The 23,619-nt window shown below is 44.8% G+C and overlaps 1 protein-coding gene across 3 annotated transcripts in view; it reads right to left on the reverse strand.

The window, feature by feature from the left end:
- COQ8A (coenzyme Q8A) overlaps positions 1-23,619 on the reverse strand; it is a 118,694-nt gene that overhangs the window by 10,938 nt on the left and 84,137 nt on the right. For all 3 annotated transcript variants that reach the window (XM_082248858.1, XM_082248859.1, XM_082248860.1), the window contains exons 7-11: positions 9,488-9,573; positions 9,160-9,300; positions 8,407-8,488; positions 7,343-7,436; positions 6,003-6,144 (exon numbers count right to left, since the gene is read on the reverse strand). In XM_082248858.1, the coding sequence (XP_082104984.1) occupies positions 6,003-6,144; positions 7,343-7,436; positions 8,407-8,488; positions 9,160-9,300; positions 9,488-9,573 (545 nt within the window). The remainder of the gene's footprint in view (positions 1-6,002; positions 6,145-7,342; positions 7,437-8,406; positions 8,489-9,159; positions 9,301-9,487; positions 9,574-23,619) is intronic.

Consider the following 23,619-nt stretch of genomic DNA (forward strand, 5'->3'; position numbering starts at 1 on the left):
CGGCTGAGTGCCCAACAAATGTGAGTTGATCTGCCTTTCTCTAATAAAGCACACCCTTATTAGTAAGCAGAGCGCACTAGATTTCTTCATCTGTTTTTTATATGTCCCGGGATCCCTCGAGGTGCAATACAGTGTGGCTCTTTCCTGGAAGTCTGATCCATGATACATGTGATTGCTGGCCCGTTTGGGTCCTTTAGGAAGGTGAGAGGCTAATTCACCTGGTGGAGGGATTCACTAATTGGTGTTTACAACTTGTTTTCATCACTGGATTTTCTTCAATTGGATACGGGGACACTCTTCATATCACTTTATTGGAAGCACACACATTGCTATGTGCCTTATGAACTGGATATGATTTATTGTATTTAAAGTCATCACTTTTTTATTATATTTCTGGCGCATCACATTTTGGTAGGATTGACTGTATAAACAGGTTTGAGTAAAACCCCTGAAAACGTTCCAGTCGGAAATCAGGGCATTCACCCCTTGGTTGGTGCAAGACCTTTTACTTTAAAGAGCCTATAAGCTGACCGATTACAGGCGCACATTGGAAGGAAAGAACCTTTCCAGAGAGTAAAAGAAGGAAACTCGATCTTGTAAATCGGACCGTATGACCTTGTGGACCCACTTTTCTTGTACCAGGGAAGTCCACGGGTCTGGAAACCAGTAAAGATGTCCCTCCCACCCCAGATACGGATGAGGGCACACCTTCATGCTGAGGGGAGCATTGTCCGTGGGTCTGGAGAAGCCCGCTGTTGACTTGCCAGACCAAGTTCACTTGGATCCTCCAGGAGGCGGCCCTGAAGGGCTTTGATCCCTTGTCAGTCTACCCTAAAGGTCAAAAAAACATATGTGCCGAGAAGAGTGCCCACTTTTACGACGAGGCCCCTTGACCTTTGGTAGCCTGCAGAAGAAAGGTACTCTTCCCCCGTGAGATCTTTGATGTCGTCATCCAGGGTAACACCAAACAAGACGATCTCCTTGAAAGGCCTTTTTAGAAGTCTGGTCCGCAGACCAGCATTTGAGCCAAAAGACACATCGAAGGACCACTGCCGAAACAAAGAGCCGAACCTCTTGTCACATGAAAAGATATAATACAATATTTACTCACAAAAATGTGAGGGGTGTACTCACTTTTATGAGATACTGTAGGCCCTTACTCCTGACTAGGCAGAAAAAAAAAAAAAACCCGAGTACCTATAGCAGAGAGGGAGTATACCTCCCTAGGACTGCCCATAGGCGTAGCCAGACTTTTTGTCTGCCTAGTGTCCTACTCCGGTAGGGGGCAGTAGAACCCAATGGTTAAGCAGATCAGGAGCTGTGTCCGTCAAAAAACGAAAGAGAAAAGAGGTTTGGTATTTTAATAAAAACAAAAACTGAAGCTTTAATATCACTTTAAATTTGGCTTGGGAACTTAAAAGAAGAGATTTCAGACTATTTGTCTCTCCTCTCCTCCTGTAAGAAATTCTGACAAACTAAACAGATGTCTGCTATGACAGGGAAACTTTGGCCTACTATAGATAATTAAATATTTTTTTTTTTTTTAACACAAAGATGCTTTTGTTCTTTAAGCCCTAGCAGCGTGACCTTATGCGTGTAGCTACACCAAACAATTCTCCGGCATTCTCAATTATTTTACTAATCTTCACCTTGTTTACTGGCTGTAATTTTCCAGGACCCTTGCACCACATAGCAGGATGCACACAGAGTTATTTTGGAGAGGTTATGCCACCAATAGGCAGGACATGGCCACCTTCCAGGGCACCAGCTGTAGAGAGGATCTATCACACACACCGCACACGTTCCTTGCACACAGGCAGAACAAGCTTGTCAAGGTTACTGAAGGTGACAGCTGTGTGTTGTCAACAAACAGTGAAGACGAGAACTTTTTAGACACCGAGAACTTGTTTGCACCTTGGCGCCCATTTGTAGGTCATTGAAAGGAGGGGGAAAAAAAAAAAAAACCTCCAACAACTATTAACAGGATATTTGTTCCTGTACCACGTTTACAAACTCTACACCGTTGGCAACAACAACATGTCTGCAAAAGGTAACGGTCACAGAAGGACTGTGAAAAGCAAATACAGAAACCAGTATGCACAATGATCTGGTTTAAGCTATATAACTATTGGTTATACCAGTGTTTCTCAACCTTTTTCCAGCACCCTTGAAAAGTATTTTCAGTCTTGAGGCGCCCCTGTTACTGTGTGTCGCGAAACACGCGCAAAATCACGCTCGTTCCTGACACACAGACAAATGCTGTGCTCTTTAGGGGTGCCCTTAATTCTTAATGGTACCCTACAGATTGGCAAACATGCTTTTGGTGGGCAATTAAAAAAAAAAAAAAAGGTCTGGGACTTCTTTACCTGCATTTCTTTGGATAGGGAAGCCCATTAAAATAAATTGGCTGTCCTAAACGCAGAACGCAGCCACACAGATGTTAACTAAGGGCTTGTTCAAATCTCAGGTTGGAGGGGGCAGTAAAACCACATGGTTGAGCTGTTTTTACCACCCTCTCTCCCTTTAACTGCAGAGGCAGCAGCTGGGAGTGTACACATGCTGTGGCTGCAGCTGGAGGTATACTCAGGTTCAATGGTGCTGCATTGCAAACATCCCGCAACTGCGTGCATTGCATGGTTGCGGTGTGGTAATGCTGCATTTCCGGGCTTAAAACCGGTGGTGGGGAGGCAACATATTGCCTCTTTACTGCCTGGTTAATGCCTCTGAAAAGTGATATGAGCAACATCAACACATGTACATATGCACACAGACAGACGTGTACACACTAATCTATCTATCCCTTTAAAACATTATAGCACAGTACCTTTCTCATTTAGCCGGGTACTGCACTGTAGGGGGAAGCAGAGAGCACAGCACACTTCCCCCTCCCTTTACTTTTGAGGCTGGGGGAGCTGACTCACAGTGCTGATGTACAGTTCAGCAGGGGATCAGGCTCATCTAACAGCCTTTCTCCCCCATGATCCTGTGACACACCTGAGGACCTCTGGCAGTACACTGGTTGAGAAAGGCTGGGTTATACACATATTCAAAGGCCAGAGAGAAAAAAAAAAGAAAAAAGAAGAAGTACAGCACAATCACTGTGCAGCACTACTAAAAAGCAGAATTCTTGTTATTGTGGTCCGGCTTTTTGGTGTAATCTGACCTCATCTGCGTAGCTCTACTTTATTTTTTTGGATAGAGTGATGAAGGGTCAGAGCCCCTGTCAGCTTCTTATCGTTTAAGTCTTTATTGTAAAGATTAACTGTCTCTAACTGTCCTGGTGACCACTGATATCTAGAAATGTAGGGCATAACCGGAACAAGAAATCCTTCAAATGGGGGAATTCTAAGAGGAATCTCAATCATTTTGGGAGATTCTCTAAAACTTTATTTTTAATTCCTGTACCTGGGATGCAACACAGAAGGGAACAGGAGTTTTTACCTTGCCTATCAAAAGCTTAAAAAAAAAAAAAATTGGCTATACGTTGATTTTAGTTTTTTACTTCTTTTAAAATCTATGGAGAAGAGAATCCAAAGCAGATCTAAAGTTCAACTGGATGATATTAAAATTACTAAAAAGGCAATGTGGGGTAGATTTACTAAAACTGGTGCAGCTGTGCATCATACCAAATCAGCTTTTACATTTCCGCTTGTTCAATGAAGCTGACAATAAAACCTGGAAGCAGATTGGTTACTCTGCAAAACTGCACCAGATTCTGTGTGCACCAGTTTTAGTAAAACTCCATCTATGCATCAAACAACTGCCTTTTTATTGCCATAAAATAGTTTACCACTTTACATCATTTTTTGCATCTCAGTGCTGATCTCCTCCAGCCTCTTTTAGTTACTTCCTGTCTACACACACATTTTAGCATTCCTGATGGGGACAGATTCCTGACGGGGACAACACCGTGTGTAAAATGTGTGTCAGCACAGCTGACTAATCTCCAGATGGCCAGCATCATTCAAGTCACTTTAAGCACAGACAGCCATGGATCTGCACACAGCTTGTGACTGGGCAGTGAAGAAGGAACAGCACAATGAGGAGATCATCCCTCCATCACTCAGTCTAAGCTCTGCTGCGCACGGACTGCAACAGACTGATACCAGTCTGCATTTAATCATGCATTAATGAATACAGAGCTTCATCAAAGTACAACTAAAGGTTTCTGTAACAAGCACCAAACCCAATTAACATGTGATGCACAAGCTTCACAAAGAAAACTTCCTTCCCGGCTATGCCAAATCATTCTCACATGCTCACCCTTGCAAATACTGCAAGCTCATAGTGGGAGAGTTTCCAAAACTGTGGCAGTAGTGTTAATCCAGAAATCAGTAGGCTGGACTAGGTGTGGCCAGGTGCTGACTCACAAAACTACAGGTTTGTGACTCAGCATTGACAATGCTGATAGCCACGCCCCCTTTAACACGGTTTTCATGCTATTCTAACGAGTGACAACTCTGCTAAAGCTGCATTGGGACTTCCCTGGCAGGATCTACAGCAGTTTGGGGGACTTTGTAAATGCACTTATAATTAAAGTGGAACTTTTGCTTTAAGCAGTCCTCATCCCCTTAAAGTGGAGTTCCACCCATTTTCGTAACTTTAGCTGTATGTAATCCCCTTTAAACCGACTTTTACCAATGTAAACTTTTTTTTGCTAGTAAATACCTTATTTTCTGGTTTATTCCTCCTCTCCTCACTGCCGGGTCCGATCGGCGATGACGTCATTCGGCGATTCGCAGTGTGTGCTGGGATGTATTCCATGCCAGAAATCTCGCAGTATTACCCAGGAGCTGAGCTGTACTGTGTGTATTCAGGTCGTTTTCTGCCCCGCCTCCTCTCAGTGAGTTGTACTTTATGTATTGTATTCAGGCCGTGCTCTAGCCCGCCTCTGCTCCGCCTCCTCAGTGAGCTCAGTGAGGATATAATGCTTTCAGTCCTCGCTCACTGGGAGGAGGCAGGGCAGAGAACGGCCTGAATACAATACATACAGTACAACTCACTGAGAGGAGGCGGGGCGGAGGCGGGGCAGGTCACGGCCTCAATACACACAGTACAGCTCAGCTCCTGGGTAATACTGCGAGATTTCTGGCATGGAATACATCCCAGCAGACACTGCGAATCGCCGAATGACGTCATCGCCGATCGGACCCGGAAGTGAGGAGAGGAGGAATAAACCAGAAAATAAGGTATTTACTAGCAAAAAAAAAAAGTTTCCATTGGTAAAAGTCGTTTTAAAGGGGATTACATACAGCTATGTGATCCAACATATTAAAAATGGGTGGAACTCTGCTTTAAATGTCAAATTTGGCATGTCATTTTTTGGGGGGGGGGGGGGGGGGGGGAGCGGGTACCTAGTTTTGACAGGTACCCAGCTCACACTTCCGCTTAAATCGCCTAGGCGGCCTGAACGAGCGAAAGTTTTCCTCTCCCCCTCCCTGCAATCTTCTCGGACATGTCACAGGTCCCAGAAGATTGCCTGGCCACTGAGGAGGCACAGCACGACTGCAGTGCACAACCTGGCTGTGAAGCCGCAAGCTGTCACTTGTGATGCCGACGCAAGCGGGAGGGAGACAAAAGAGGTGCGAGGCTTCGGGCGGCCACATCGCTGGATCGTGGGACAGAGGAGTGTGTATTTAATAAAAGACAGCAGCTATACTTTTTGTAGCTGCTGAATTTTAATAAAAACTTAAAACGAGTGGAACTCCACTTTAAATGTTGTAACACACAAAAAAAAACACAGGAGAACATAGTTCTACTGAAATTTGTGTCTTTTACATCTGCCTGGAGTCCACCTTTATATCGCCCCAACACACTTCAGCCACCTTCACCTGCTCCTTCCAAAGTGCCAGCTCATTGGTCCAGAACACCCCACTCCCTACCTTCGATATAAACCAGTTTAAACCCAGTCAATTATTTATCAGTAGAAACATAGCACACTTGATATGTCCTGCAAACACTTTTGTGAAGCGTCCTCAGATCTCTCATTAAAAGCATATTACCTCATTACGAGTTTCCTGGTTGAGGGCCTCCGCCTGGTCGAGAGGGAAACCGGACACCAGTTCAGTAGTGAGGACATGCTGGCTGCACAGCTCATCTACAACACCGGGCACATAAAAGAAGGGATGGTCCTTCAGCAGCTCCCTGTGCCAGAAAGACACACAAGATCAGATATACAACACCTCATGCGAGACCTGGGAAAATTATAATCTGCACAGCTCACTTCCTTCTTGGGAGGCTATATATGAAATGCTTTCCTATACACTGCTGAAACAATAAATCAATAACAGAATGGAGGGACAATGGATTTAGATTTGTAAAAACATAATTGGCATAAAGAGCGTAAAGAAGAGCTGATTGCCACTACTCCCGACCAGCCCAAGTAAATAAAAGGTAAGGAGTGGCCTCAGCTATAATGGCTGAGGCTGTACCTTATTTTTTCACTTGGGCTGGACGGGAGTAGCAGCAATTCTTTCCTCTTTACTAGCTCTCTGGATTGACATCAGGACAAGCGTGCACCCCATGCTCTGGGGCACTGGGATATGCTTTCACCTCTAGTTTGAGCAGTGCCAAAAGCACTACAACACACAAGAGTGATCGCTTAGGAATGAATTTTGATCACATATCCAATGAAATCCATCAATTTTGTGAAAATAGCCTCAAACATGCTTGATCTCTAATACTATCAAACATTTTTAGCTCAAGAGTATGTCAAGGCAGATCAAAAATAAAAAAACACAATGTGCGCAGACACGGTATACCTATGCAATACATGCTCATTGTATCCCTTTAAAATGCTGCAAGTACAAAAAAAACAAAAAATACCCAATAATACCCAGAAATGCCCTCGCTCCTGATTTTCTATTTTGGGCTGACAACATGCAGCATTTTTGTGGACTAAGGCTGCCCACTGATACCTCTTTTTTCGATTAACAAGTAGGCTAACAAAAAAATGAACGTATTCTTTCACCCACACAATCAAGGTGGATGGAGGAATCCCCCCTGCTGTGCCTTAGTATTCCGACAGTAGGACACCTCCTTCATAATAACAACATTTGGATCATTTGGGTGATGTTTAAGATTTTTTGTAGGTTTATAACATTTATATTCAAGTATTTTTGTGGCTTTTTAAAGCACTGCTCTATTTATTCACTGTACAACAAGGCAGAGGCTATGACAGGACAATTTGACAAATTCCCCACAAAGACCCCCAGACTTCACGCACAACTAAAATATTCCTTTTAGGATGGCCTGACCCTTAACCAGACAGTGATAAATGGCACTTTGGCATATCGGACAGCACTCCTATCATGTCCGTAAAAGACACGGCGTGAGGACCTACTTGAACTTTTTGGCACAGGCTGCCTCCCTCTTGTAATCGCACTCCAGGGCCAACTCTCTACTCAGGACTTCAATCAGATGGTCAGGAAACAAGCCTAGGAAACACAAGACAGTCACTTTGCTACAAATGCAGGTACAGATATCTCCTATATTATACAGCTGCTCTGTAACAGTCCTCCTGTAAATTATACATAATGTTACAACACGGTTGTTTGTATTAGGCCCTATTCACACAGGCGTACTACAGTGTACACCTGTGTGAGGACTAAAAAATAAAAAACAAACGTTTTTTCCTATAGTTCTACTTTAAAACGTGGGTTAGCAGGGCCCTGCTCATGACAGTTTACAATCCAGAAAGAAGAAGAAAGTAGTACAGAAGGTAATAGCAATGTTGGGATAAGTTTGAGAAAATAAAATGTTCAGATTTTAAGTAAAAGCAAATTCGGGTTCTTTGAAGAGATGAGATTTCAGGGATCACCTAAAAAGGTAGAATGAGTAAGATATAGCCAAACAGACTTTGGTAGGGGTTCCAAAGGACAGAGATGCTCTGGAGAAGTATTATAGACATGGGAGGAGGTAATGAAGGAGCTGGAAAATATAGAGGACAGTTTAGGCTATATTTAGGATGGGGTTGATGATTTAGTCAGGGGCAGAATTGTAGATTGCTTTGTATTTTTAATTTTATTTCTTGGGCGAGCAGAAGCCAGTGGAGGGATTGGCAGACAATGAGTGATTGGTAAGGTGGAGGAGTTTGGCAGCAGTATTCATGATAGACTGTGTAAAGGCAAGGCAATGAGAAGCAAGCTACAATAAGCAAGTGATGGTTGAGGGAGCGAATTCGTTATTTGGTGGTATTATTTTGAAAATGTTTACGGAGATGAAGCGGCAATATTTGGTCAATGGACTGGCAGAAAGAGCAGATCAGACACCTAGCACCATGGTATTAGCAGTGGGACTAGTTGTGTCACTGATCCAGATGGAAAAGTCAGGGGGATGGGATGACAGAGGGACAGAGTTCAGTACCAAAGTTCTTACACACAGAACAGACCAACACAGTCCCTTTACCTTCAGGAAGTGCGTTGCTCATGTGGAGAACGGTCATTAGATTGTTCACGTCACTGCTGATGCTCTGAGCCACTCCAGGATACTAAAACAGGATTCAAGAAAACGTTCATTACAAACACAAACTCCAGGGAGGTTGAGAGATATAAAACATTTAAAGATTAGCAAAGACAGACAGAAAAACCTGATAGCAAAAAGCTCACAGTAACCCGTTTTCCCCTTGATTGTCTGCAATAAATCTATCAGTTTTGTATAGAGCAGGCAAGGGTTAGGGGTGCTCAACCTGTGGCCCCCCAGCTGTTGAGGAACTACAATTCCCATCATGCCTCAGCTTTTGGGAGTCACGCTTGTAATTGTAAGCCTTGCAATGCCTCATGAGACTTTCAGTTCCACAACAGCTGGAGGGCCACAGGGTGAGCACCCATGGTAGAACCGCTTTCATATTTTTATAGCTGTGACCCACGCACGTACATTATATATATATATATATATATATATATATATATATATACACATACACACACACACACACACACATACACACACACACATACACACACTCCTGTGCAGCCTATATAAAAGAAAAAGATCAATTTGGAGAAATTTCCTCTTATTTCCGGTTTTATCTCTAGGATAGGACGTATAAATCTCCCCAATGGAATAGACGGTGGGGGGGGGGTTGAGACTGTCAAGGATTTTAACACTTCCCTACTCCCATACACACACACACTTTAATTACAACTTTTGACAACCAACCTGGATTTTCATGGCAACCTCTCTGCCATCCTTCAGACGAGCTAGGTGAACTTGTCCGATGGAAGCAGCAGCAAATGGGCGCTCTTCAAAAAACTCGAGCTTGTCTCTCCAGTTGGGTCCCAGGTCAGCATTCAGGGTTTTCTGTTGAAGATTAGACATTTTACAGTGATAACAAAATTAGGGATTTTACATATTTATCCAGTAATATCAATTAAAACGATCATTTAAAGGCAATTATCTTTTAGGCAAACTGGCTGACACTTTGGACTTTGCTAGTTCTGGCTACCAGAGATTGTGGAGAACTCTAACAAAGGCAGGAGGCACTCACCAGAACTTGTTTGCTGGGCATAAAATCGGCGCTTTGGCGAACCCTCTCAAATACTTTCTGCAGCTGTGGGTTGATAAAGGCATCATCTGTAGAAAGAATAACAATGTACTTAACTTCCGGAGACGCCATTCAAAGTCACTGCCAAGTTACAGCAAACATAAAACTATATTTATTCCAGTTTATAAGAGTGCCATATATAGATGGTTGTCCTAGATGGTGAACAGAAATCAGCAGCTGCAAAGTCCCCTGAAGACATCCTGTGTGAAAAAGTGCATCGAAGTGGGTCTAGGTTATGACGTCATTACACATGCCAACTCGAGCGGTGTGCTGCTATTCTGCTGTTTGCGATTATAGGTTTGGGACTACCCTTTTTTGGCTTTTATTAAACTGGTAATTTTAATAGTATCACACTATCCAGTTTAATTCCTCCAACATGCCTTGGATTGTCCATGTTACATTTAAATTGGGCGGGATATCGGTGAAGGAGCTATAAAGGGCGAGGGAACATCCTTGAAGCATTACCTCTGATTATATCAAACACTCCAGACCTAGTGTTTAAGAGATCATTTGGACCTAGTAAGGACTTGGTGTGCAATCAGCTGGTGGAACTAGATAGACACATTACGTAGGGAGTGGTATCAAGTCTTCTTCATATGATCTGTAGACTTTCATTGCACCATTTATAATGATTGCCCTTTATATAATTTGATGCATGGTTGTATTGTTAGATGTGTGTGTGTATATATATATATTATATATATATATATATATATATTATATATATCTCTATCCGTTGACATATGTAAAAAGATTGTGCATCCGATGTATTAAATTTATTGTTTTGCACAAATCTTTTCAGCTTACTTTACATATTTGTTGTGCTTTTTTATGGATTTGTCTCTTAATATAAATTTTAAAAATGACAGTATAATTTTGTATTCAGTTTGTATTTGGTAATGTATTCTGGCAATTAAATGCAGCTGGCAAAATTTCTGTCACTAGGCGCAATGTTTTTTTGAGTAGATCTTACAATATCCACTTTCCAAAGAACTTTCCCACATATCGCGTGACAAGCTGGATCTCTTTCTAGTAACTTGGTCTCCATGGTCCACATTCAAAACTACCCCTCCATATCTGCCCACACCACCCCAAGCTGACCAGCGACGCTTAAGCCCAGGAGGGACCAGCCCACAAGGGGTGGGTAGGACAAAATAAGGGGAGAAGTTGCGATCTCAACTGGCATCTGTCCATTCTCTTCAGACCCCTCCGAGTCCCCACCACACAAGTTTGCCATACCATTTACTGAATTTGGTCCTAATCATATTGTATAGTAATTGCATTGTACACTATCAGTGTTATCCTTTACTACTGCAGTGCCCGACTTACATTGCCTTTATGATGTTCTCAATTCTCCTCCAGGAACCCCCCCCCCTCCCTTTTTTTTTTGTTCACGCCATGTTATTATGGACTTGACACCCGCAGCCTGCATACTTTCTCTTAATCTTCTCTATACCCCTTTCTTCCTATATCCCACTCTATCCCCTTCTTTCCCATTCTCCTCTTACCCTTCTTCTGCTCCTACTCCTGTTTCTATCCTCCTATAATTTCTACATGAGGAATGATGCTTCGATCTGTATCGTTTTCCACACAGAATGATGCTCATTTTGTCTCACTGATAACTTTTTCATGTAGACACGCTGTCGCAACAGCGATATCTTTAATGGTCTTGTTGTTCCTCTGTTCATTTTACGCCTGGTTTACGGTTCGTTTTCTGGGAGTCACTACGGCAAAATACAGGTTTTTCCCATGTATGGGGAAGCATAGGATCCCCTCCAATGATTCAGCGACATTGCTAGGTCTGAGCTCTGTCACATAATGGTGGAGGTAACATAATCGCTCTCTCTGAGCTCCGACAATGGGTGTTTGGTGTGCAGCCTCTTGTCAGTAACTTAAATTTGGAAACCTTGATTGTGAATCAGGATATAAATGACCAAAACACACCAAATGCAGGCTCCTGCCATTTTTTAAAATAATAAAACCTTCTGTAGCTGTTGGATTGTGACTAGTCATACAGGAAACCTTTATAAAGCACAGCCTTCAGGAAGTACACCATCAGGGTCCTAGCAAGGTGCTCCGTGTTCTGTGGCTGCAGGGATTAAGGAGAACAAAGGTCACTTAAGTGAATGATCTGGCTTTAGAACAGCTGCAGGGTTTGCTGGAAAGCAATAGTAGATCTCTAATTGGTTTCACTTGTTGCCTGGAATTGCCCTTTAAGAATCTGAGCTGGAGAATACCACTGCTGACTGCTAGATGGAAATATCCTCTGTTAAAAAAAAAAAAAAAAAGGTAACAAATGCTGGGGAAGGAAATATCATCCTTTGTAAAAAGGTAACAAAATGTTGGTAATTCCCATCTTTCACCAGCTGGGAAATGCCCTGGTCCACATTTAGACAGGACAACAGCTGAAGCATTGGAGTTTATCAGTCCACAATAGAATCCAGACTCAAATTTAGAACAAGACATGTTGCCTCCCAGCAAGTTCAACTCCAGCAGACATTGCCAGGCAAAAAAAACCTCAAGCATTGTAGACATTCTGATAGGAAAGGGAGCAATGGCCTTCACCGTGTGCTGCTTTTCTGGGGTCATTGCAGGTCACTATGTCACGTAAATCTATTATAAATATTCAGAGTCAACATTCTTTGAAGGCTTGCCAGCAATATCTTTAGAGGAACTAACGTTTATAGAAAGATAAAATAGTTCATGTTAAACAGATCCTTTATTTTTCCTTCTTTGAAGCTTACACCTTTATAAACCAATTTTTTTAAATAATTTTATTATTTGTCATTATTGTATTCTTTATATGTATACCCATAACATTAAGTTTGCACAGCATGCTGGATTTCTACCAAATTCCATAACTGTTTACATGCCTATTCCCTGTGTACAACCGACTAATCCAGAGGCTCCATAGAAGGTGGTGTGCTGTCAGAATAATTCAGCTGTGTGAATTTTGTGAATATACTTGAATTGCAGGAGGATTTAAAATTATAGGATATTGGGGCTATTCACAACACAGCAGTAAATCCGTCTCCAGAAATTCCGTAGCTTCTGTGACAGCAGCTAGCAACTAGTCCCTCTCTCTGCATTCCACTTGCCACTACTGGTCTTGGAAAGTGCTCATAACGGAGACCGCTGCAGCTATGAATCAGCCATTTCCTTCAAGGCAGGAGGGGAGAGGGGTAAGTTGGAAAGCACTTCGAAACAAGGAACAAAGCACTCCCATGTACTTTGTTTCATAGAGGGCAAAATAAAAATTATAATGGGGCCACAACATGCACAAAATCTGCATACCTTCCCACAGCACCTTCTACACCCATCCAACCACCACTCACTACTCCTAGAGACTCTGACAACACTGATGCACAGTCAAAGAGTCCTACCACAGATAATGACATTTAAAGTTTAATATTTTAAATGCAACCACTTGCAGCCAGCAGATGGCAATCACTAAAGCATAACTGAACAGACCTGAACTAATGCAAAGATCAAATTAAATTCTGTTGAATGACCAAGAGCACCCATCCTATCCTAACTAAATCCGTTTCTGCCTTATTCAATTATACACACACTGCCAGCAAACAGGTAGTCAGTGCTGGGGTTTCTTTTGACAGATAAGAAAGCCCAGCACTGACTGTTGCTGCATCACTAATTGGCTGTGCCAATAAGTGTACACTAGTTTGGAAAAAAAAAAAAAAATGGGATTTTTGACTTACTATAAAATCAATTTCTCTGATGTTCGATGACGGACACAGCTCCTGATCTTCTTACCCATTGGGTTATACTGCCCCCTACAGAAGTAGGACACTAGGCAGAATAAGTCTGGCTACGCCTTTGGGCAGTTCCAGGGGGTTTTGTTACAAGAAGTTTCAGGAGAACAACGCCACAGAGGGTAGGCTCTGGTGCCCATCCACAAACAGAGAAATGGATTTTACGGTAAGTGAAAAATTCCATTTTCTCTTTCATTGACGGACACAGCTCCTGTCATTCTTGACCATAGGGACATCCCAAAGCAGTGTTAAACATGAGGGGTGGGAAACAGCAAAAAATTCCCAAGGCTAAACATTAGCCAACCAGGCAACAGGGGCTCAACCAAAACAACCCTCAAAGAAGATCAGGTCTTAACAGCAGCCTGCAAAACCTTGCGCCAAAAGGAAGCATCCGCAGATGCCAACACATCCATTTTATAAAAATTTGTAAAAGTGTGCACCAACGATACATATCTTCATTCAAATGAAAGTCAGAGAACAACTTGGGAAGAAATGACAGATAGGGGCGAAGCACCACCGAAGCCTTGTGAATCACCAGATAAGGTGAATGACAGGATAATGCCGTCAGTTCAGACACCCTGCACACAAAGGTGATAGCCACCTTCTGGGACAGCGTATGCAGGGGAATCTCCCGAATATTTTCAAAGGGAGGATTCTGTAGAGCTGAAAAGCACCAAATTAAGAAACCCAAGGCAGCAACGGAGCCCACACTGGTGGAACCAAATGTCGGACACCCTGAAGAAAATCACGCACCAGGGAGTGTGTGGCCAAAGATCGTTGGAAAAAGATCGCAGAGTCTGATAGCTAGAGCCCTTGATACTCCAGGCCAATTTCTGTTCAACCGCCCATTGAAGGAAGGTTAAGACCCGAGCCACCGAGAAGGAGCGAGGATGCATCCCAGAAGACACACACAACACAATGTACGTCTTCCATGTACAATGGTAGAACTTCCTAGCAGTAAATTTCCTAGCTTTTTAACGTAGGGATCACAGACTTGGACAAACCTCTTTTCTTTAGCACCTGGCGTTCAACAGCCAAGCTGTCAAAGCCAGTGACTATAAAGTAGGATGGAAGATCTGTTCTTGGGGTGGCAGATCCTCCCTGAGGTAGCTTCCAAGGAATGTCGGCAAACCAGCCGTACCAGATCGGCGTACCAAGCCCGGCGAGCCCAGTCCAGGGCCACTAAGATGACCGGAAACCCTTCGGTCTCGATCCCGAGTAGGAGTCCAGGCAGAACCTTGAGAGGAAGGAAGGCGTAAAATCAGATGATACAGACCCCACAGGGTCACCAGTGCGTCTGTGGCTTCTGCCAGTGGATCCCCTTGACCGAGCCACAAATCTCTGCACCTTTCTGTTGAGCTGAGATGCCAACAGATCCACCTCGGGAGTGTCCCACCGGAGACACAGCTGATGAACCACCTGCGGATGAAGGGACCACTCCCCGTGGTCCAACGCCTGCCAACTAAGGTAGTCCGCCTGCCAATTTTTTCACCCCGGAAAGGTGTACAATGGAGAGGGCTGGAACTAACCGTTCTGCCCACCTTAGAATGCAGGCTACCTCCAGAGCTGCCAGGGCACTACTTGTGCCCCCTTGTTAATTGACATAAGCCAAGATTGTGGCATTGTCCGATTTAATACGTACAGGGCATCCCTGAAGGCGATCCATCCAATGATCCAGGCACAGTCTGATCGCTCTGGAGTTCCAGGACATTGATCAGAAGTATGGACGTGTCTAAATCCCCTGAGCAGAATGCTTGACGAGGACACCTGCCTGGCCGGACAGGCTGGCAATGGTGGTGACCACTGTCCAATACAAGGGGAGGAAGGGTTTTCCCAGCCGAAGCCCTGAAGAGCGAAGCCACCATATCAGGGACTCCTTTGTTCCCCGACTCAGCTAGATCTGATTGTCCAGAGACTGCGGAGTCTTATCTTATTTGGTCAGAATCTCCCATTGCAGGGACCTTGTATGGAACAGCGCAAACAAAACCACTTTGAAACCATTAGGCCCAGCACGTGCATGCAAGTCCGGAGGGATGACCATTTGTTGGACAGCAGTAGGGGGGGAATTGCAGCCTGCTATTTCTGAAGTTAATCCAGAGGAAGGAGCACTCTGGCTACGACCAAGTCCAGAGTCAGGCCCAAATAGTCCAGCTTTGTGTATGGAACCAGGGCAGACTTCTGAAAATTCAGAATCCAGTCGAACTCTCTTGTATTGTGATCTCTAGGTTCTCCACCAGAGCAGATGGGCCAGCCGGGACACAAGGGACTCCAGGACCGCAGTCAGTGCATGGATGGATCAGGGATCGGATCAGGTGGGGAAACGTGCTCCAAGGACTCCCATGAGTCACTAGGGGGAACCCTTAAAAAGTGTAACACAGCTAAGCGACAACCCCCACCGCGCTGGCAGCACCACCTGGACGCCAAGCACAAGGCACAGAGCGATCCTCAGCAGAGAGGGAGAGGACCCCACCAGATTCACCCCCTGCAGACACTGGCACCGGCAAGCACCTGGAAAATCTGCACTACACATGCGGCGATCAGGAAGCTAAATGTTTCAGGAGTCAGAACCAGGGGATAAGAAGGGGCTCCCACTGCCGAAATCGCCACCCACAGGGTTTCATGGCCCCCGCCATTTGCAATCATAAATTACAAGAAAATGGCCGCTGGACTACCCAAATATGGCTACTGTGTATAGGAATACGCAGGCTACAACAAAATGGCGGCACCACGAGGCATACAGGGACCCGGAATGAGGGGGAACAAGCCAAAATGACAGACCCAGGCAGGATGGGAGGATCTGGCAGGAGCCCGCACCAGGTACAGCCACCCCCCGCACAATCATCTTCCTGCCCACCACCGGCGCATCACCCCAGTCCCAGCAGGGTGGCCAGACCATAAAAAAAAAAAAAAACCCTCCCAAGGGTATGTAGAGGGGGGAGGGGGTCGGAAAGGATGAGGGACTTGACGTCCACCCCGAAACCCACCAGGGGTAGAAGGGGGACAGCTACTCACCATGCCAGGTACCAGGTGGGCACTGCTCCAGACAGATTCTCCTCTCCATTGAAATGGGGGGGGGGGGGGCTGCTGCGACTTGGGCCAAGGCCAGGTCATATGCGACCCCGCGATACGTTTAACTCGCAGAGCCAGCCTCCATCCAGTGGGGCTTTGACGTGGCTGACCTAGTGCGGAGCTGAAGCCTGTGCACGCTCGCTGGCCAGACTGGTGTCACCACTGATCTAGATTATTCAGCCTGTCGCCCCGTCCAGCAGTTGATTGTAGATCTCTCACAGGGTAAATCCAGGAGGAAAAATGCATCTAAAAAAAATGTTGCCATGACCAAAAGATCCCAGAAAGGAAATGGGTCCTTCCTCCTGACTAGGCAGAAAACAAAAAAAAAAAAACTGGGTGACCATGGCAGGGAGAGGGAGTATACCCCATGGGACTGCCCATGGATGTAGCCAGAAGTTTTCTGTTCTGTCCAATGTCCTACTCCTGTAGGGGGCAGCATAACCCAATGGTCAAGAATGACAGATGCTGTGTCCATCAATGAATGAAAGAAAACAATACACTCTCAAAAGAGGACCAGGTCCTATAAACAGCAGCTTGCAAAAACCTTGTGGCCAAAAGAAAGCATCCGCCAACACATCCACTTTATAGAACTTTGTGAAAGTGTGCACCGATGACCAGGTCCGTCACCTGATGATGGAAAGCCCAGGAGGCACTGAGCGCCCGGGCAGAATGCGCCTTGACAGGGAAAGGAGGAACCTGACCCTTGATGGAATAGCCCTGAAATCACCATCTGTCTGATACATCTGGAAATGGTCGTAGAGTAAGTGGACAAACCATTCCGAGGCCCATCCGTGAGCACAAATAGTGAGTCCGATTTCCTAAGAGACTCCGTAGCTCCCAGGTACACCCTAATTGCTCAGACCACATCCAAGGCATGCAAAGCAATTTCCGTCGGATATTTTGACCTGGGACACAAGGAAGGCAACATGTCTTTTTTTTTTTTTTTTACAAATTTTATCTTTAAGTTCAGTTACATATACAATCTATTCATTACAATCAAACTTTTTAGTTTTATAAATGTCATAATAAAGTATATACCATATACAAAAGAAAAAATAATTCATTCCATAACCTAGAAACATCTTAATTTATAAATATAACTGTTCCCAAATCACATTTTTCCGTTTTCCTACGACAGACAAAAAAAAAAAAAAAAACACCACGTCTTAATGAAAATCAGAGACAACCTGAGGTAGAAACGACGGACAGGCGAAGAACCACCTTATCTCTGAACCACAAATTAAGGTAAATGACAGCATAACTCCGCCAATTCAGACACCCTGTGCACAGAGGTGATAGCCACCAAAAAGGCCTTCAGGGACAGCGTAAGCAGGGGAATCTCCCAAAGATCATCAAAAGGTGGCTTCTGGAAGACAGAGCACCAAATTGGAGGTGCCAAGGTGGCAACAGAGACCGCACTGGAGGGGTCAGGAGCCTAACTTCCTGAAGAAAAGTACATACCAGGGAGTATGTGGTCAAGGCCGTTAAAAGAAGCCCGCTAAGGCCGACACCTTACCCTTGATAGTACTCAAGGCCAGTTTCTGCTCAACCCCCCATTAAAAGAAGGTCAAGATTCGAGCCACCGAAAAAGAGCGAGAATGAACCCCAAGAGATTCACACCACGCAATGTGGGTCTTTCCACATACGATGGCAGATCTTTCTAGAAGAATACTTAGTTAGCTTTTAACAGCATTGGAATCACCGACTTAAAAAAAAACCCTCTTATCCATCAGCAACTGGCGTTCAACAGCCAAGCAATTAAAGCCAGCGACTTTGATGTAAAGAGGATGGAAGATTGGTCCTTGGGACAGCAGATCCTCTCTGAGAGGAAGCTTCCAAGAAACGTTGGTGACCAAACACCAAATCAGTGTACCAAGCCTGGGGAGGCCAGTCTGGTGCCACTAAGATGACTGAAATCCCTTCTGCCTCGATCCCAAGTAGAAGTCTTGGCAGAAGCTTGAGAGGAGGCACCTAAATCAGACAATTGACCCCCACGGGGCCACCATCGCATCTGTAGCATCCGCCAGAGGATCCCGTGACTGAGCCACATTCTCTGCACCTTTCTGTTGAGCCGAGATGCCAACAGATCCACCTCCGGGATGCCCCATCGGAGACAACTGATGAAACGTCCGGATGAAGGGACCAACGATTGCCCAGTTTTCCACCCCTGGAATGTGTACAGCGGAGAGGGCTGGAACAAACCATTCTGCCTACCTTAAAAATGCTGGCTACCTCCAGAGCCGCCAGGACACTTGTGCCCCCCTGGAGATTTAAACAAGCCACGGCTGTGGCATTGTCCGATTGAATGCACAATGAACATCCCTGAAGACAATCAGTCCAATATTCCAGGCACAGTCGGATCGCTCCAAGACATTGATCGGTAGTCTGGACTCTTCCAGTGTCCAGATCCCCTGCGCAGAATTTTTGTCAAGGATGCCTCCCCAGATGGACAGGCTGGCATCCTTTGTGACCACTGTCCAATACAAGGGGAGGAAAGATTCGCCCAGCCGAAGCACTGGAGAACAAAGCCACCACAAATCCGATACTCTTTCGTTCTCCGGCTCAGCCAGATCTGTTGTCCAGAGACTGCAGATTCTTGCCCCATTTGGTCAGAATCTCCCTTGCAGGTAGGAAGACATCAGGCCCAGCACCTGCATGCATGTCTGGAGGGATGACCATCTGCTGGACAGCAGGAGACTAATTGAAGCCTGCAGGTTCTGGAGTTTGTCCAGAGGAAAGAGCACTCTGGTTAAGGCCAAGTCTAGAGTCCGATACAGATATTCCAGCTTTGTGGACGAAACCAGAGCAGACTTCTGAAAATTCAGAATCCAGCCAAACTCCCTCAAAGTTCGTATAGAGATTTCCAGGTTTTCCACCAGAGCAGTAGGAGATTCCGCTCACAGAGGGAGGTCATCCAAGTAGCCCAGTACTGCAATCCCCCATTGAAGCAACAATGCTAGCACCAGGGCCAACACTTATGTGAAGACCCGAGGAGCGGAGGCGAGACCAAAAGGGTAACCTCACTAACTTGATAATGCTCCTCTCCCACAGCTAGGCTTGTGACGGTATCAGATTTTCATGCTGCGATTAATTGATTAAGGTTTTGCCACGGTATACGGTATTATCACGGTATTCTATTATTAAATTTAAATTATTAAATTTCCACCTCACTTCAATTTCATTGCTGAATTTAGGGGCTTTGGTTCACTTATGCACATTATTATATAGTCAGTCAGTACAGACTCTGTGAACCAGGCCTAAAATAGATCATCAAGCAGTGTCTGGCCTAACTGGTGATAACTGGTCCTGGCGCTCGGCTCCGATCCGATGGCCTGGTCATTAAGAGGGCAAATCCTTGTGGTCAAGAAGTGGTTAAACCTGAAGGAGGTGTTGTTTATAAATTACTTTACTATTGCTTTAGGCCTGGTTCACATGTATGCGGGTTGGTGGTTCACATGTATGCGGGTTGGCGGCCCACATTTGCACAGGCATAGCAGCCCATTGATTTGAACGGGCTGCTATGCCCTCATTTTCCGCAGAAAAAAGGTGCATGCAGCATTTTTTTAAAATTCAGTGGCCTTGAAATCCATCCTGCTTTTGCACCATGCGACTAACCTGCAGTTCCTGCTCTGGCAAGCTTTCTGCATTTTTTGTATACGTGGGCAAGGCATTTAAAAACAGTTTGCGTGTGCAGCAACGGCAGGTAAGTCGCATGGTGCAAAAGAAGGATGGATTTCATGGCCACTGCATTTTTTTAAATTCTGCATGCACCTTTTTTCAGCTGAAAACACAGGCATAGCAGCTCAAGCCCATTCACATCAATGGGCTGCTATGCCTGTGCAAATGTGGGCCCCCAACCCGCATACATGTGAACCAGGCCTAAAGCAATAGTAAAGTCATTAATAGATAAAAACACCGGTCCTCCTGCAGGTTTAACCACTTCTGGATCGCAAGGATTTGCCCCTTTAAAGACCAGGCCATCGGATCAGAGCGCCAGGACCAGTCATCACCAGGTAGGCCAGACACTGCTTGATGGCTATATAATAATGTAATGTGGGCGTGTGTGTGTGTGTGTGTGTGTGTGTGTGTAATTTATATATATATATATATATATATATATATATATATATATATATTAGAGCTGCACGATTCTGGCCAAAATGAGAATCACGATTTTTTAACTTGGAATAAAGATCACGATTCTCTCACGATTCTCTGTGTAACAAAAAAAAAAAATTGGGATAACTTTACTGTTACGTTTTTTTTTTTTTTTTTATTCATTAAAGTCTATTAATTGCGTTTGAAAGACTGATGCGCAAATAGTGTGACATAAAATATTACAACAATCGCCATTTTTTTCTGTAGGGTCTCTGCTAAAAAAATATATAAAATGTTTGGGGGTTCTAAGTACTTTTCTAGCAAAAAAAAAAAAAAACTGATTTTAACTTGCAAGCAACAAGTGTCAGAAAAAGGTCCAGTCTTTAAGAGGTTAAACTTCCTTTCTCCCTGGCAGAGGGAAGGAAAAGATACAAATGTAATCATTTTTGTTTATAGTTACTGGGAGACCTAAAGAGGAAGTAAACCCTCCTCTACAACTTGTACCTATAGGCAAGCCTATGATAAGGCTTACCTATAGGTACTGTAAATATCTCCTAAACATGCACCGTTTAGGAGATATTTACCTTACATGTCGCCAGTGACGTCACTGGCGCATGCGCTCTGAAGGAACGGCCGATCGTGCCGTTCCTTCAGAGCCCCGTGCCGTGACTGTCGGCTCCCGCGCGCGTGCGCGGGAGTGACGTCACCGCGGCTCCGGCCAATCAGATGGCCGGATGCCGCGATCCCGGAAGACGGGCGACTAGACATGTCGCCCGTCATAGAGGTGAGTGAGCGGCACGGCGGGGGCTCGTTCTGAGGCAAGTATTGCATAATGAGCTAATATGCGATGCATACTAGCTCATTATGTCTTTCTTTTGCAGGGTGTAAAAAAAAAAAAAAAAAAAAAAAAATCAAACGAGTTTACAACCTCTTTAATGCTGAAAGGAGTTAGCTGTGTGAGTGAATGAGTCATCCAGCTCACTGAAATGTATCCATTCTAAAGTCAGGCAGACTTGACAGAGAAACTCGGTATTTTTAAAATGCCACAATAACAATACCGTGGCTATGCAATACTGCGATATATCGATTTACCGAAAACCGGCATATGTCTACCCACAGCAAAGCGAAGAAGACACTGGTGACCGACATATTGGAATGTGAAGGTAAGCTTCCTTGTGTCGATGGAGGCAAGAAAATCCCTGATGCAGAAGTCCCCACTGTGCGAATGGACTCCATTCTGAACTACTGCACCCGCACAAAACAGTTCAGCGCCTTGGAGGTCCAGAATTGGATGTACCTTGCTTTCCTTCCTGGGGACTGCAAAACAGGTTTGAGTAAAAACCCCTGAAAATGTTTCCAAGTCAGAGCCGGGATAATCTTCCTTTGAAGTAAAAGGTCTTGCACTGCCCCAGAAAGAGCCTGTAAGCGGACCGGGGACAGTCGAATGTTGGGAGGTTGGTAAGAACAAAACTTGATCTTGTAGCCGGACCGTGTGCTCATGGACCCCCGTCGTGTCTTGTACCAGGGAAGTCCACAGATCCGGGAACCAGCGAAGACGTCCCCCCATCCCATACCCGGGTGAGGGTGCACCTTTCTGTTGAAAGGGCCTTGTCTGCGGGTCTGGACAAGCAAGCTCTTGACTTGCCAGACCACGTTCACTTGGATCCTCCAGAGAAGGCCCTGAGGGGCTTCGATCCCTTGCCAGTCGACCCTGAGGGACGAAAAAACTTCTTATGAGCCGAGAAGGAGGGCTCACGTCTACGACGAGGGTCCTTGCCCTTAGCCCGCGGAAGAAAGGTGCCCCCACCCACGCAAGACCTTTAATGAGGTCATCCAGGGTAGCACCAAACGGGCGATCTCCTTGAAAGGGAAGATCAGTTAGGCCTTTTTAGAAGTCTGGTCCGCAGTCCAGCATTTGAGCCAAAAGACACGCCAAATCACCACTGCCTGAAACAGAGAGCCGAGCCACTAGGGGAACTGCATCACAGATAAAAAGACATGGCCGCCGCTGTTTCCTATGGCAGACCCCCCGCAAAATGATCGCCAGACTACACAAACATGGCTGCATGCAGTGCAAGGCTACAATAAAATGGCAGCCCTGCAAAGCACCATGAGGCTCCCAGGGACCCAGGAGGGATCCCTAGGCCTCAAAGACAGGCCCAGGCAGGACGGGGGGCCTGGCAGAAGCGGACAGGGATGCCCATTACACTTGCTGGTTGGTGCAATTCCGAAGTTTGATTTTATTTTGCCTTTGTGAGTAGAACATGGTCTTCTAATTTAATAAATGGTTTTGGTGGTAATGCACTAGGTGTTTGTGCCCTCTTGTAGAGCTGCACGATTAATCGTATGAAAATCGCGATCTCGATTCACCCCCCCTGACGATCTAAACCTGACATATGCTCGATTCTTTGCATAGCTGTGAGGAAGCAGAGAGAACCGCTGTGGAAAAAAAAAAAGCCTCCGCAAACAAATGCCTATTGGCATAGTCTCCCAGTAACTATAAACAAAATGATTACATTGCATCTTTTCCTTCCCTCTGCCAGGGAGAAAGGAAGTTAAACCTCTTAAAGCCTAGACCTTTTTCTGACACTTGTTGCTTGCAAGTTAAAATCATTATTTTTGCTAAGTACTTAGAACCCCCAAACATTTTATATATATTTTTAGCAGAGACCCTACAGAATAAAATGGCGATTGTTGTAATATTTTATGTCACACTGTATTTGTGCAGCAGTCTTTCAAACGCAATTAATAGATTTTAATGAATAAAAAAAAAAAAAAAAAAAGTGACAGTAAAGTTATCCCAATTTTTTTTTGTTACACAGAGAATCGTGATCTTTATTCCAAGCTAAAAAAATTGTGATTCTCATTTTGGCCAGAATCGTGCAGCTCTACCCTCTTGTATATGTTTTTACAGGCTTGCTTTAAAACCTGCTTCCTAGCATATATATTTACCTTTTCCTAACATCCCTACTGCTCCATTCAGCTGCCATCAAAGAAAATTATACACAGTATTTCCAGGTATGGCGGAATATGCAGCATTCCGTGTGATGGCACTGGGCCAGTCACCAAACACCAGGGCTGTCACAAAGCCCTCCTGTTCTCAGCAACTGAACAGCTGCGACAATAGTAAAGGAAAGA

This window comes from Pelophylax lessonae (assembly GCF_965119305.1).
Source record: "Pelophylax lessonae genome assembly, chromosome: 3".
In the NCBI taxonomy this organism is placed as follows: Eukaryota; Metazoa; Chordata; class Amphibia; order Anura; family Ranidae; genus Pelophylax; species Pelophylax lessonae.